This window comes from Lepidochelys kempii, chromosome 3 (genome assembly GCF_965140285.1).
Source record: "Lepidochelys kempii isolate rLepKem1 chromosome 3, rLepKem1.hap1, whole genome shotgun sequence".
NCBI classification, from domain to species: domain Eukaryota; kingdom Metazoa; phylum Chordata; order Testudines; family Cheloniidae; genus Lepidochelys; species Lepidochelys kempii.
Genome location: NC_136382.1, coordinates 25070406 through 25084130, shown reverse-complemented (window position 1 = coordinate 25084130; position 13725 = coordinate 25070406). Strand labels below are relative to the sequence as shown.

At 40.4% G+C, this 13725-nt stretch overlaps 1 protein-coding gene across 9 annotated transcripts in view; it reads right to left on the bottom strand.

Moving 5' to 3' along the window:
* Positions 1 to 13725, bottom strand: part of SMC6 (structural maintenance of chromosomes 6) — a 91137-nt gene that overhangs the window by 32200 nt on the left and 45212 nt on the right. For 8 of the 9 annotated variants that reach the window (XM_073335956.2, XM_073335955.2, XM_073335957.2 and 5 more), the window contains 2 exons: positions 11997 to 12134; positions 5041 to 5186 (listed from right to left, as the gene is read on the bottom strand). In XM_073335956.2, coding sequence (XP_073192057.1) covers positions 5041 to 5186; positions 11997 to 12134 — 284 coding nt within the window. The remainder of the gene's footprint in view (positions 1 to 5040; positions 5187 to 11996; positions 12135 to 13725) is intronic. The other variant, XM_073335962.2, reaches the window with a different exon arrangement.

Sequence of the window (13725 nt, the reverse complement as noted above, 5' to 3'; positions counted from 1 at the left end):
CAGATAAATTACAGGTAAGAAAAAGTCTCACCATCTGTCAGTCTGGAACAGATTGTTTAGAATTAGCAAGCAGTCGAAACCCAGATTCTCCACCGCTCTGACTCTTCAGAGTCAATACACAGAAGAACCAAAAGAACATTTGGCAAGGAACAGGCAGACAAAAGGACACTGAGCTGCCTTCCTAGAGTCAGGACACAAGATGTCACTCTAAGACTGGATAGACTTCTGAAATCTATGGGCAAGGATACATTGGTAATGGTTCATATTGGCATTACTGACACTGCGTTGTGAGATCTCTCGCAGATAGCGGATTACTTCAGGGAACTTGGAAATGTGCTGAAGAACAAAAATACCCAAGCAAATCTTCTCTGAAATCCTTCCTGTCTCACAAAGAAAGACAGGAGGCAGAAGATTCTGGGAGTGAATTGCTGGCTAGGTAAGTGGCATTGGGGGTTGGTTCTGTGGAAGATTTGTCCACCTTCTAAGCTATAGGAAGAGGGAGCTACATAGTTTACATGGTCTTCACCTCAGTAGAGGGTAGACTAATCTCTGACTACTCTAGACTGGCTAGAGTAGTCAAGAGGGGTTAAACTAATAACAAAAGGGGAGGATAAAAAGAAGGAGAGATAAGCAATCAGCACAAAAATCAGGATGTTGATTAATCACGGAACATGAGCATGAAGACAAGAAATTACTGAATTGCCTACACACTAATACTGAAAGACATGGTAACAAAAAATAATTGGAATTGCTAATTTAGGAGCATAAATTCAATCTAGTTGGTATTACTGAAACCTGGTGGGTTTATTTGCACACCTGGAATCTTAAAATCAATGGTCATAACTTATTTAGGAAGGAGTAAATGGGCAAAAAGGGGAGGGTGAGTAGGACTCTACAGCAAAAATGGCATTTTTTCCAAGTCATGGACAACTCAGAAGAAAATGGTCTTGAATACTTACAGATCAATTTCCTAACAGATAAAGCACAAGATGGGGTAGTAGTTGGTGTGTGCTACAGACTACCAAATCATGACACAGAACAGGATGACTTCCTTAGGTGCCTCTCTACAATGTGTAGGAAAAAACTCTGATCACAGGTGTCTTCAATATGAATGATATGCTGGAGGTCTCATGCTGCCTGTACTTAAAATATACTTAGAATTTCTAAACGTATAGATGACAATTTCCTAACTCAAAAAGTGCTACAGCCACCACAGTGGAATTCTATATTAGACCTTGTTCTACAGATCAGGGAAGGAGGAGGATCCTGGGAACTACAGGCCAGTCAGCCTCACCTCAGTCCCTGGAAAAATCATGGAGCAGGTCCTCAAAGAATCAATCCTGAAGCACTTGCATGAGAGGAAGGTGATCAGGAACAGCCAGCATGGATTCACCAAGGGAAGGTCATGCCTGACTAATCTAATCGCCTTTTATGATGAGATTACTGGTTCTGTGGATGAAGGGAAAGCAGTGGATGTATTGTTTCTTGACTTTAGCAAAGCTTTTGACACGGTCTCCCACAGTATTCTTGTCAGCAAGTTAAGGAAGTATGGGCTGGATGAATGCACTATAAGGTGGGTAGAAAGCTGGCTAGATTGTCGGGCTCAACGGGTAGTGATCAATGGCTCCATGTCTAGTTGGCAGCCGGTATCAAGTGGAGTGCCCCAAGGGTCGCTCCTGGGACCGGTTTTGTTCAATATCTTCATAAATGATCTGGAGGATGGTGTGGATTGCACTCTCAGCAAATTTGCGGATGATACTAAACTGGGAGGAGTGGTAGATATGCTGGAGGGGAGGGATAGGATACAGAAGGACCTAGACAAATTGGAGGATTGGGCCAAAAGAAATCTGATGAGGTTCAATAAGGATAAGTGCAGGGTCCTGCACTTAGGATGGAAGAATCCAATGCACCGCTACAGACTAGGGACCGAATGGCTAGGCAGCAGTTCTGCAGAAAAGGACCTAGGGGTGACAGTGGACGAGAAGCTGGATATGAGTCAGCAGTGTGCCCTTGTTGCCAAGAAGGCCAATGGCATTTTGGGATGTATAAGTAGGGGCATAGTGAGCAGATCGAGGGACGTGATCGTTCCCCTCTATTCGACATTGGTGAGGCCTCATCTGGAGTACTGTGTCCAGTTTTGGGCCCCACACTACAAGAAGGATGTGGATAAATTGGAGAGAGTCCAGCGAAGGGCAACAAAAATGATTAGGGGTCTAGAACACATGACTTATGAGGAGAGGCTGAGGGAGCTGGGATTGTTTAGCCTGCAGAAGAGAAGAATGAGGGGGGATTTGATAGCTGCTTTCAACTACCTGAAAGGGGGTTCCAAAGAGGATGGCTCTAGACTGTTCTCAATGGTAGCAGATGACAGAATGAGGAGTAATGGTCTCAAGTTGCAGTGGGGGAGGTTTAGATTCGATATTAGGAAAAACTTTTTCACTAAGAGGGTGGTGAAACACTGGAATGCGTTACCTAGGGAGGTGGTAGAATCTCCCTCCTTAGAGGTTTTTAAGGTCAGGCTTGACAAAGCCCTGGCTGGGATGATTTAACTGGGAATTGTTCCTGCTTCGAGCAGGGGGTTGGACTAGATGACCTTCAGGGGATCCCTTCCAACCCTGATATTCTGTGATCAAGTGGAACTGATGACAGAACTAAAAGTTAATGGTAACTTAGGTACAAGTAATCATGGCTTGATGACATTTATAATGTACAAACAGAAAAAAAGTCTAGACTGGTAACATACATTATTTGATAGACAAACAAACAGAGCTTTAGTAGGACCAATTTCAGAAAGATGAAAACAATTGTGAGCCAAACCAGCTGGGAGGAAGAATTTAATCAGAAGAGTGTGAATGAGAATTGGAAATCATTTACGAATACCTTACTAAATGCCCCAAAAGCAACAATCCTGCAACTGAGGAAGAAGGCTGTGCTAGTTAAAAAACAACTTTGTTTAGAGGGTAAGTGAAGGCATCTGTAAAAAATAAAAAATAATATATAACAAATGGAAGAAAGGGGAACTTGATAGCAATGATTATAAATGAGAAGTTAGTAACTGTACATAATTGATAAAGAAAGCCAAGGGACACAAGGAGAAATCTAGGGCCAATGAAGTTAAGGACAATAAAGGAGTTGTTTTTTTCCTAACTATACTAGGAACAAAAAGAATCCTGAAAATGGTACTGGTCCACTGCTAGATGCAAATGGTAGAATTATCTGTTACAATGCACAAAAGGCAAAGGTGTTCGACAAATATATTTGTATTTGTGTAAAAAACCCCACATAATGAAGACTCACCACATGGTGATAATACTCCATTCCACTAGTATCTCTGGAGAATATTAGTTACCAAACTTAGACATTTTTAATCAGCAAGTCAAGATAACCTGCATCCAAGAATTTTTTAAAAAGCTGTCTGAGGAGCTCACTGTACCATCAATGCTGATTTCAAAAAAATCTTGGACCATGAAGTTCCAGAAGACTGGAAGGAAGTGAACATGCCAATTTAAAAAAGGGTAAACTGGAAGGCCCAGGTAGTTATAAGCCTGTCAGCCTGACATCAATCCCAGGCAAGATAATCGAACCAGCTGATATGGTACTTGATAACCATAAGAGTTATGACACACAGCACAGTAGATTCAAAGCCTCACCTATAACTATTCAGACCAAAGATTTTTCATATGTTTAGTAAGGAAAACCCACATTGTGTCTCCCCCTGTCCCCCCGCCCCTCCCCGCAAAAAAAATTGGCTTGATGATTAACTAATGGAGGGTAATGTAAATAAACCCAAAATATGGATGTTTTTCTAAAATAATATGCTCTAGGAATTACTTTGGGGAAGTCCTATGGCCTGTGTTATACAGGCAGTCAGACTAGATGATCACAATGGTAACTTCTAACCTTAGAATTTATGAAATCAAGACTAGATTTTTTTTTTCTAAAAGGCAGCTCTAGTTCAATACAAATTTTTGGACTTGATTTAAGAATTACAGAGCGAAGTTCAGTATCATGCAAGAAATCAGACTAGATCAGTGATTCTCAAACTATGGGACGAACCTCACAAGGGAGGCATGGGAATGCATCAAGGGAAGTGCGAGCTGTGTGCCATTATTTAAGAACTCTGGCTGTCAGTCCCAGGGGCTGGGACATGTGCAGAAGGCCATGCACACCCAGGAGATGGGGATATAGGTAACAGCCAGAGGCCTTCCAAACTACTCACCTGGAAGCAGCAGGGGTCTAGCTATCAGCCCCGTGGTGGCAGCAGTAGTGTAGAAGTAAGGGTGGCAATGGAGTGCTAAGTCCGCTGTGAAAAGTGATATTGACAAATATCACTTTTCATATTGTTGCCCTTACTTCTGTGCTGCTGCTGGTACAGCGCTGCCTTCAGAGCTGGGAGCCCAGACAACAGCCGCTGCTCTTCACTCTGCCTTCAGAGCTGGGTGGTGGTATATGTACTCAGGGGGGAGGAGGGACGGCGGTGCGCAAACTACAGACACAAAGGGGGGGCCAATCAAATATATTTGAGAAACACCAATCTAGATAATCATCCTGGTCCTTCTGGCTTTAAATCTATGAATTCTCTAACTCCAAAAATACAAATGCCCACAGCAGCTGGCACCACTTACTTTGATGAGTATGATGGACCCTGCCTTGGAAACAGTGTCATGCAAAGTGAGGTGGTCAGCATCCTAATGCCAGAGCAACAGACATAGGTGGACAGAGGTCCTTACTCCACTCTTCCTATTTTTGTTACATTGTATATAAAAATAGAAATTGAAAACTGTTTATGGTAGGGACCATGTCTTATTCAGTTTCTCTGGAGCACACAGCACCACATTTGGGTGCTACAGAAATAATGCAATGAGCAGCCAAACATATTTAAGGCTATGACTACTCCTTAGTTCAAGAAGAGCACCCGTCACCATTAATCAGACTTGTTTTTTTAAAAAAGTTTAGAGATAATTAAAATAAAACTAATCTACTGTCCCAATGAAGCAACTATTCTGCCCCCCAACCCCAAAATATGTAGCCACTGTTTACTTTATTATTTCTTCTCTGTTTCCATGATGATCTCTTTCTAAATTGATCTTGTCTCTTAAGCGATTCATTTCTGTGTCAAGACTCTTGACGGTTCTGTTGACTTCTATCCGTTGCGGGCAGATTTGTGTGGCCTGTGCAATCTTTTCCTAAAGAGAAGTTTGAAATGCTAAAAAACGCTGTACAAATAAACCATAATGTATCTTCCTCTAAATAGTTAATATTTTGTATGGTGAAAAGCAGTAAGAGAGAAATTCTAAGTTCATTACTAATGGGCAATCCCCACCTGTGGAATTCAGAGACATGTTGTAGCTGGAGGCTACAGGTAGGTGGAGGTGTTGTAGCTGGAGGCTCCAGGACTAAGCTTTGTCTTTCATCTCAGGCCACCCAAAAAAATTTCCACAGCTGTATAAACACTCCAGCAACCAATTATTAGTATAAAGGCAACCTGTCAATTGTCAATGTCTAAGTCTCCCTTCAGAGAAAAATTTCAATTTATATTCTGATCATTTACCAGACTACCAGGGTGGATGGAATACAGAGAGAAGCTGCTAAAAAGAAAGAAAATTATCAGGTAAGAAACTGATCATTCAGTTGCAAAGCTTCTCTGCTCTTTAATTATTCATGGGAAGTAATACGCAGTGTATCCCAGAGGTAGGGAGGGAAAGAATAAGTTGAATTATTATAGCAGAATAATTTAGATGGAAGTTCCCCCCATTTTTACCTTCTCCTTGCAACAAACTTGAAACTGTGAGGCCTTGGCATTTTTGACAGAATGAGATGAAAAGGTACATATGTACTTCATATGCTTGAGAGAGATCTTTCGTACTCGAGGAATGCCCATTTATGACACACCTTCCACAGGTTAGAACAAAATGGTGGGAGAACTATTTTCCAGAAATTGTGGAAAAGGGAACTTATCTTGAACTGAAAGGTTTTTGGACCTATAAGCATAATCTTTCTCTCATGACAAAGGCAGTGGGGTTTTTGTATGAACATGGGAACTAATTCCAAAACTTGCCTTTCACAGGTAGTATGACTAGCAAGGCCAACCGCAAACTTGTCTAATTTGTCACTGTGATTAAAAATGGTACCTGATACTCCAAGTACTTGATGACAAAACATTATGGCTGGTACCCACATTTTTATCATGCTTGGTTGTAGGACTCCAACCAAGCCGCCTGAAGAAACTCTAGTGTACCTGAAATCACATCAGAACTTTGGGATTATTATTGCATTTCTATGACATCATCATCTAGAGGTCAGGGACGCAGTGTGCTGGGGACTGCACAAAAAGGCAGTCTTTGCCCCAAGGAGCTTTTCGTTTCCCCTCACACCAGGAAAGTAAATTCGACTAATTTGTTAACTGTAGATGTTCCCAGTCTGACTGAAGGAGTCCCTGCTTCAAGAAGTCTGGTGTTCTGTGTAAGTATAATGTGGGGTCTTTGGCTACCTAGCAAGTCCAAAGTGCCTTCTGTAGGAGGACCACTACAACCCTCTCTCTTTCTCTTTTCTGTACCCTTTATGTAAACTATCTTGAAAAGTAGCAATTTCTTCTCTACTCAGGACATTATTTCCATCATCAAGGAAAAGCTTTTGACTGCTGTTTATTTCCTGATTTGGAAAAGGATATAAACACGTCTCAATCGTAAGCCAACCTCTTATGGTGTATGGGGTCTTTTTGGAAGGAAGTCCCCTTATGAAGGTTTGACTGTCTTTCACTGGTGGAGCTACTACTGCATCAACTGTAGGTTCCCAAATAAGGCTGTCAAGAGATTAAAAAAATTAATCGTGAGATTAATCGCACTGCTGAACAATAATAGAATACCATTTATTTAAATATTTTTGGATTTTTTTTACATTTTCAAATATATTGATTTCAATTACAACATAGAATACAAAGTGCACAGTGCTCACTTCATATTTATTTTTGATTACAAGTATTTGCACTGTAAAAAAAAAAATAGTATTTTTCAATTCACCTAATACAAGTATTATAGTGCAATCTTTTTACCATGAAAGTTGAACTTAGAAATGTAGAATTATGTACCAAAAAAACTGTGTTCAAAAATAAAACAATATAAAATTTTAGAACCTGCAAGCACACTCAGTCATACTTCAGCCAGTCGCTCAGACAAACAAGTTTGATTACTATTTGCAGGAGATAATGCTGCCCACTTTTTGTTTACAATGTCACCTGAAAGTGAAAACAGGCGTTCACATGGCACTGTTGTAGCCAGCGTTGCAAGATATTTACATGCCAGATGTGCTAATGATTCTTATGTCCCTTCATGCTTCAACCACCATTCCAGAGGACATGCATCTGTGCTGATGACAGGTTCTGCTCAATAACAATCCAAAGCGGAGTGGATCAATGCAGGTTCATTTTCATCATCTGAGTCAAATGCCACCAGCAGAAAGTTGATTTTCTTTTTTGGTGGTTCGGGTTCTGTAGTTTCCGGTATCTGAGTGTTGCTCTTTTAAGTTTTCTGAAAGCATGCTCCACACCTCATCCCTCTCAGATTTTGGACAGCATTTCAGATTCTTAAACTTTGGGTTGAGTGCTGCAGCTATTTTTTAGAAATCTCACATTAGAACCTTCTTTGCGTTTGTCAAATCTGCTGTGAAACTGTTCTTAAAATGAACATGTGCTGGGTCATCATCCGAGACTGCTATGACATGACATTTATGACATAATGCAGGTAAAACTGAACAGGAGACATATAATTCTCCCCCAAGGAGGTCAGTCACAAATGTAAATAACGCATCGTCAACATGGAAGCATGTCCTCTGGAATGGTGGCCGAAGAATGAAGGGGCATATGAATGTTTAGCATATCTGACATGTAAATACCTTGCAACACCAGCTACAAAAGTACCATGCGAACACCTGTTCTCAATTTCAGTTGACATTATAAACAAGAAGCGGGCAGCGTTATCTCCTGCAAATTTTACCCAAACTTGTTTGTCTGAGCAATTGGCTAAAGTAGGATTGAGTGGACTTGCGGGCTCTAAAATTCTACATTGTTTTATTTTTGAATGCAGGGTTTTATTGTACATAACTCTACATTTTTGAGTTCAACTTCCATGAAAAAGAAATTGCACAGTACTTGTATTGGATGAATTGAAAAATACTATTTCTTTTTTTTTTTTTTTACAGTGCAAATATTTGTAATTAAAAATAAATATAAAGTGAGCACTGTACACTTTGTATTCTGTGTTGTAATTGAAATCAATATATTTGAAAATGTAGAAAACATCCAAAAATATTAAATAAATTCAAACTGGTATTCTATTGTTTAACAGTGTGATTAATTTGTTTGAGTTAATCGTGAGAGTTAACTGTGATTGACAACCCTATTCCCAAAATGTATTAAATTTTTCTTTTATAGAAGCATTTTAATTTAACGTTTTGCTTAATCAGATATCCCCATTTGAATTTTATGATGCTCTCATCAATGGGAAAACATGTATCTAATTATATTTGAAAGGGAAGATATTGTATAAATATCAATTAGTTCCTTGCAAGCCATTGATTGGGATCCACTCTTGGAAATGTCTTGCTGGTTGGTTGGTTTTTGTTTTTTGTGTGTGATGTATTTATGGTACCTCTTTCCCTGGCTGTTTAGAGAAGGGAGGTAATACATTATTCATCCTGGCATGGATATCATACAATTCATAGCGGGAGGAAAGGGAGCTGTGTTGGAGCCCTGGTTCTTTCTCCAGGGAACTGAGAACTCACTTTTGTATCTTCGGGGGAGGAAGGGAAGAGACAGAGAAGATGAGGACTCTGGATCCTTTTAGGCTTTTTCCCCTCCAACCCAGGTCTGTTGCAAGAATTTACCCATAGCTGACCAGATAGCTTCCTCCTCATCTTTAGACGCTCTCTCAAAAGCCCAGAATCACTTAATTGGACTTTTCTGTGTTCAGATCACAGCTCCTCAGGCAGGGTGGGGAACTGACATGCTAATCTGACTGAGCCCCTTAATCTAGCAAGGCAAGGGCTGGCTGGCTGGCAACAGGCAGGGCATAATTCACCTTCTGTAGAACCTGTATACACAGCTTCACATATGGAAAACTGCTTAGATTTAAGTTAGGGCTTTATAAGATAGTTCTGCCATGCCTGAGCAGAGACACAGGAGTCTGGTAGGAAGATGCTGCAGTGGCAGATCCATGCAGTTGAAATCAAACACTGCTATTTACCCAACCCAAGAGAAGAGAAGGATGAGAATATTGGAAGTTGCAACTGCATGAAAATGAATAAAAAAAAACAAAGATTTTAAAACAAAATGGTCAGGAAAAACAGAACTGCCAACTTGTTCCAACAACATTTTCTGGACACAGAAAATCTGGTGGTCTGAGCTGAAGGGAAGAGCTCAGTCCTGGAGTCTCCAGCAACAACACTAGACCGCCTCCAAATTCCACAGGAGCAATAGCCTATTAGTAATCTATGAGAGAAGCTGTGCAAAAAGAAATGAAGTCTCTAATGCAAGCGTGTCTCTCTTGTTTGCACATAGCACTCAGTACAATGGATCTCCTCTTGGGGCTCTTCGTCATTATTTTAATAGAAATGTGTAGTAGTAATAATTTATTTATTACAATATGAAAAGGGAATATCTATCTGAAAGCGCCTATATATTGACAGTAATTTATCTATATCTATAATAAACTATATTTTAGATACATGATCTAAATCAGTAGGTTTCCAATATCCTACCTTCTATTCATTTATTAACAAAAAAATGAAGCGGCACTCCTTTAGCCATCTAGTGTTGTTTTAGTCATTTTTCCTTGATGCTTGTAACTTAAAATCAACTTCTAAAGGCAACCTGGTAGCAGTGAAAAGGGGAAATGTGGGATGCAGCATGCACCCCAGCTTGTTGATGCTTGACTTCGGCATAAACTTACTGCCCAAGACTAACCAGACCAGATGAGGCATCCAATTCCAAAGCTTATGGCTCCTGGCAAGTTACTGTACAAGGAGGCCCCACCCCTGCAGGCTACCAATAGGACAGGACGCCTTTAGCAATTGTTTGCTGTTCTAAATTATAATAAAGTTACAGCCACTGGTCAAAAATCTAATGCTTGTGTCTGTCCCCTGCCATTTGCTAGATACTTTCCTATAAAGTTTAGAATCTAAATAGCCTTTCTTTTGTCCTTAGTCTTGAATCCTTTCATAGAGCTCTCTTGATGATTACATTTGTGTTTAAATTCCATATTGATGGTTTTATAAAAACTATCACACTGAACAAATGCAATGCTCAGAAAAACTGCTATTTGTTTTCAGATCAGAGACAGTAAGTATACATTTTACTGAATGAAGACATTTTCATCATATATTCCCCACTGGTACAAAAGCAGCACTCTTGGCTTGATAAGCCTGAGTTATCGAATGGAAAAGTTCTTACCAATCATCTCCTTTCTGCTAGCAGTGTCTCCCACAATTCTGTATGTCTGCACTGCTCTCTTCTCTCTGCAGCTCGGTGTTTTGGTGACACACACTCTGGCCATAGCCCATCTGCTCCCGCTTGCTGCCAGATGAGTTATTCCCAAGCTTTACAACTTGCATAATATCGTTAACACATATACCAGAGATAATGAAATAACTATATACATTAGATGAAGGAAGACAGTCATATGGTAACGATTCCACTTAATAGCTGACTCTACTCATTAACAATCCTTGGTGGGTACAACTGTGGGAGACACTACAGGCTGAAAGAAAAGCGGTAAGAAATTTTCTGCTCTGCAGCTCAATTCTCCCACAATTGTGGATGTCTGGGAAGTAGTCAGCAATGAACAGATATAGGAAGGCTTGTGAAACAAGAAATTTGGTAGGAAAGAAGTACCCTCCTCTATTCATGAGTTTGCTCAAAAGTCTATTATTTTTGGACCATGGCCTGCAGCACCTTCCTACCATAGGTGGTGTCCGCAGAAGGTCCACCTTGTAGTACTTAAGATGTTAGCTGTAGACCAAATAGTCACTTTGAAAATTTCCCAAACTGGATGCATTTGCTTTTTCCCCCCACTCATGAGAGAGTGTGAGCCTTGATCCCTTCTGGGAGAGGAATCTCTGATGATTTAAGCGCTTCCACAATACATAGTCTATCCACCTAATGGAGGAGGACTTGGAAGCTCTTAGTCCAAGGTATTTCGAGTGGAAGGAAATTAATTAGGAGCCCAATCATCTTGTGGATTCTGTATGCTTTCAAAACTTATGACACCTAAGATGCGTCACACCTTTGCAGTTGAACAGAACGAAGGAAACACAACCTCCTGGGAAGCAAGGAAGGAGGAATTTCTCTTGGGAAGAAAAGATTTTGTCCACGAGGGAGATGCAATAGGGGAGGCTCAGGGAGGGTTAAACCCTGAAGGATTAACTGATCAGGGAAGAGGAGGAATGCCAAGGAGGGAGAATACTGCTCCCTGCCAAAAAATGTGCATAAAAGTTAAAATAGAAGGAGGGAAGGCAGGAACAAAAGAACCTACTACTGTCTGTGGCCGTGGAGGTATAGAATCTGGCAGCACGCAAGAGCAGAGTAGGTGTGACCAGACCATGTGGCGCCAAAATGCTGAACCTACCTCTGAGTGGCAGAGAGAGAACAGCCCAGATGTGCAGAATTGTGGGAGACGGTGGGCTGCAGAAAGATTTAAGTTAACTGGTAGGCTTAAAATCACAATAATGTTTCATTAAGACATATATCAAAAGGAAACTACACTCCATACACTTCAAGTTCTTTTTAGCTGACCTAGCAATCAATACTTAAAGACAACTAAAATACCGACAATAGTATGCAGGACAGATTTCTTGAGTACTTGGGGTTAGAGCAATGGACTATCATACTAATTTTAAAATAACAGAAACTTCACTTAGGAGAGGGAACAGCTGACTATCTAAGTAATAAATGGACCTTGAATACCCAACTTCTGTCCCCTACAAATTGTCAAAAACCCTCATACCTTTAATTCTTTTTCTTTAGCAGCTAGTTCTCCTTTAAGTTTTTTTATGGATGCCAAATGCTCTTTCTGTTTTTCTTCGTAGTGCTGCCAGTGGTGTTTACTCTTTTCCACTTCTAAGTCAGCTTGGTTTAATTCATCCTGTTTGGAGCAAATCAAAATGTCACATTTAATCTGGAGTGGCAGATTTGTGAACACCTGCCAATATTTACTGACTTAAAATGAGGGAGTATGTTCAGTCATTACTGCTCCACTAACACAGTTTATAGATTTTCACATTTTACGTCATTCCCTCTTAACTCCAGTGGCGGTAACAGCAATTTATGTGAGCGCACATACTCAATTCTGGCAGAAAGAGTATAGTAAGAGAATGCCTTGTGTTGCTCTTCTGCCATACTGGTAACTTTTAGGGGTGGTATGTGGTCTGTAAATGAGGAGTAGTATTCTTTACTCATTGGGAAGAAGAACTCAGAGACACTGGGCTGAAAAATGGGAAGAGAACAGAGAATCCCATTAAATGAACACTTCTCTTATAAAAAGATATAAAATGTACTGTAAGCATTTACAGGCACACTGTACACACACACACCACATCTGCTTTCAAAACTTTGAAAATTCGAAGTCTTTTCCCAGTTACAAAATGGAATATTTTCCCAGTCAGAAAGTGATTGCAAATTGTACCGTATGCTGTTTTCAACTATAAAACATACATAATATAGCAAATGCCATACCCAGATCAGACCAATGATCCAGCCTCCCATCTCTGACAGTGACCAGTACTACACGTTTCAGAAGGATCAACTGTAGTAGACAATTATGGAATAACCTGCCAAAAAGGAAAATCCTCCCTAAACCCTATTAGGTTAGTGGTTGTCTTATGATCTGAACAATGAGGGTTCATATCTTTAGCCTATCTAATATAGCTTTGGATCTTCTCATTCCTATAAATGTTTAATTCTTTCTGGAATCCTACATAAGCTCTTGAGCTTTATTATATAATTTGGCAAAGAGTTCCACGGGTTAATTTTACATGATATGAAAAAATGTGTCTTTTATGAATTTAAAAAACGTATTCTTTCAGTTCCATTGAACGTTTCCTTGTTCTCATATTATGCAAAAAGGTAAATGGCAGTACTCAGTTTACACTTTCTAAAGCATTCAGTATTTTGTATACCTCCATCATGTTCCCTTTTAGGGTTCTCCTCCAAACAGTCCTAAGTTTTCTTACATTTCCTCATACAGAATTATCGCTCTCTCTTAGGGTATGTATATACTTTAGAACCCATGGCAGTGAATCTCAGAGCCTGGGGGTCTACAGACTTGGGCTCGAGCTACAGCATTAAAAGCAGCTGTGTAGAAGTTTGGGCTCAGGCTCTGAAACCCACCCTCCTCTCCAGGCTTCAGAGCCCAAGCTCCACCCCAATCCCAAAGCCTTACATAGTTGGTTTTAGCACTGTAATGTGAGCCTGAGTCTGTAGGCTTGGGCCTTGAGACTTGCTGCTGTGGGTTTTTAATCTCAGTGTAGACACACCTTGTCTTTTCTCACGTGGCTGAGACCCTTCCATTCTGTTGCACGCCTTCTCTCCTAATTCATTACTCATGGGCTAGTGGTGCCCCCCACCTGTGGAATTAGGATGAGGTCCAATGTTGTTGCTGGAGGCTCCAGGACTAAGCTGCACCTTTCAGCTCAGACTCAGGCCACCACATTTCCTGCCACTGGTGGAACAGGTTG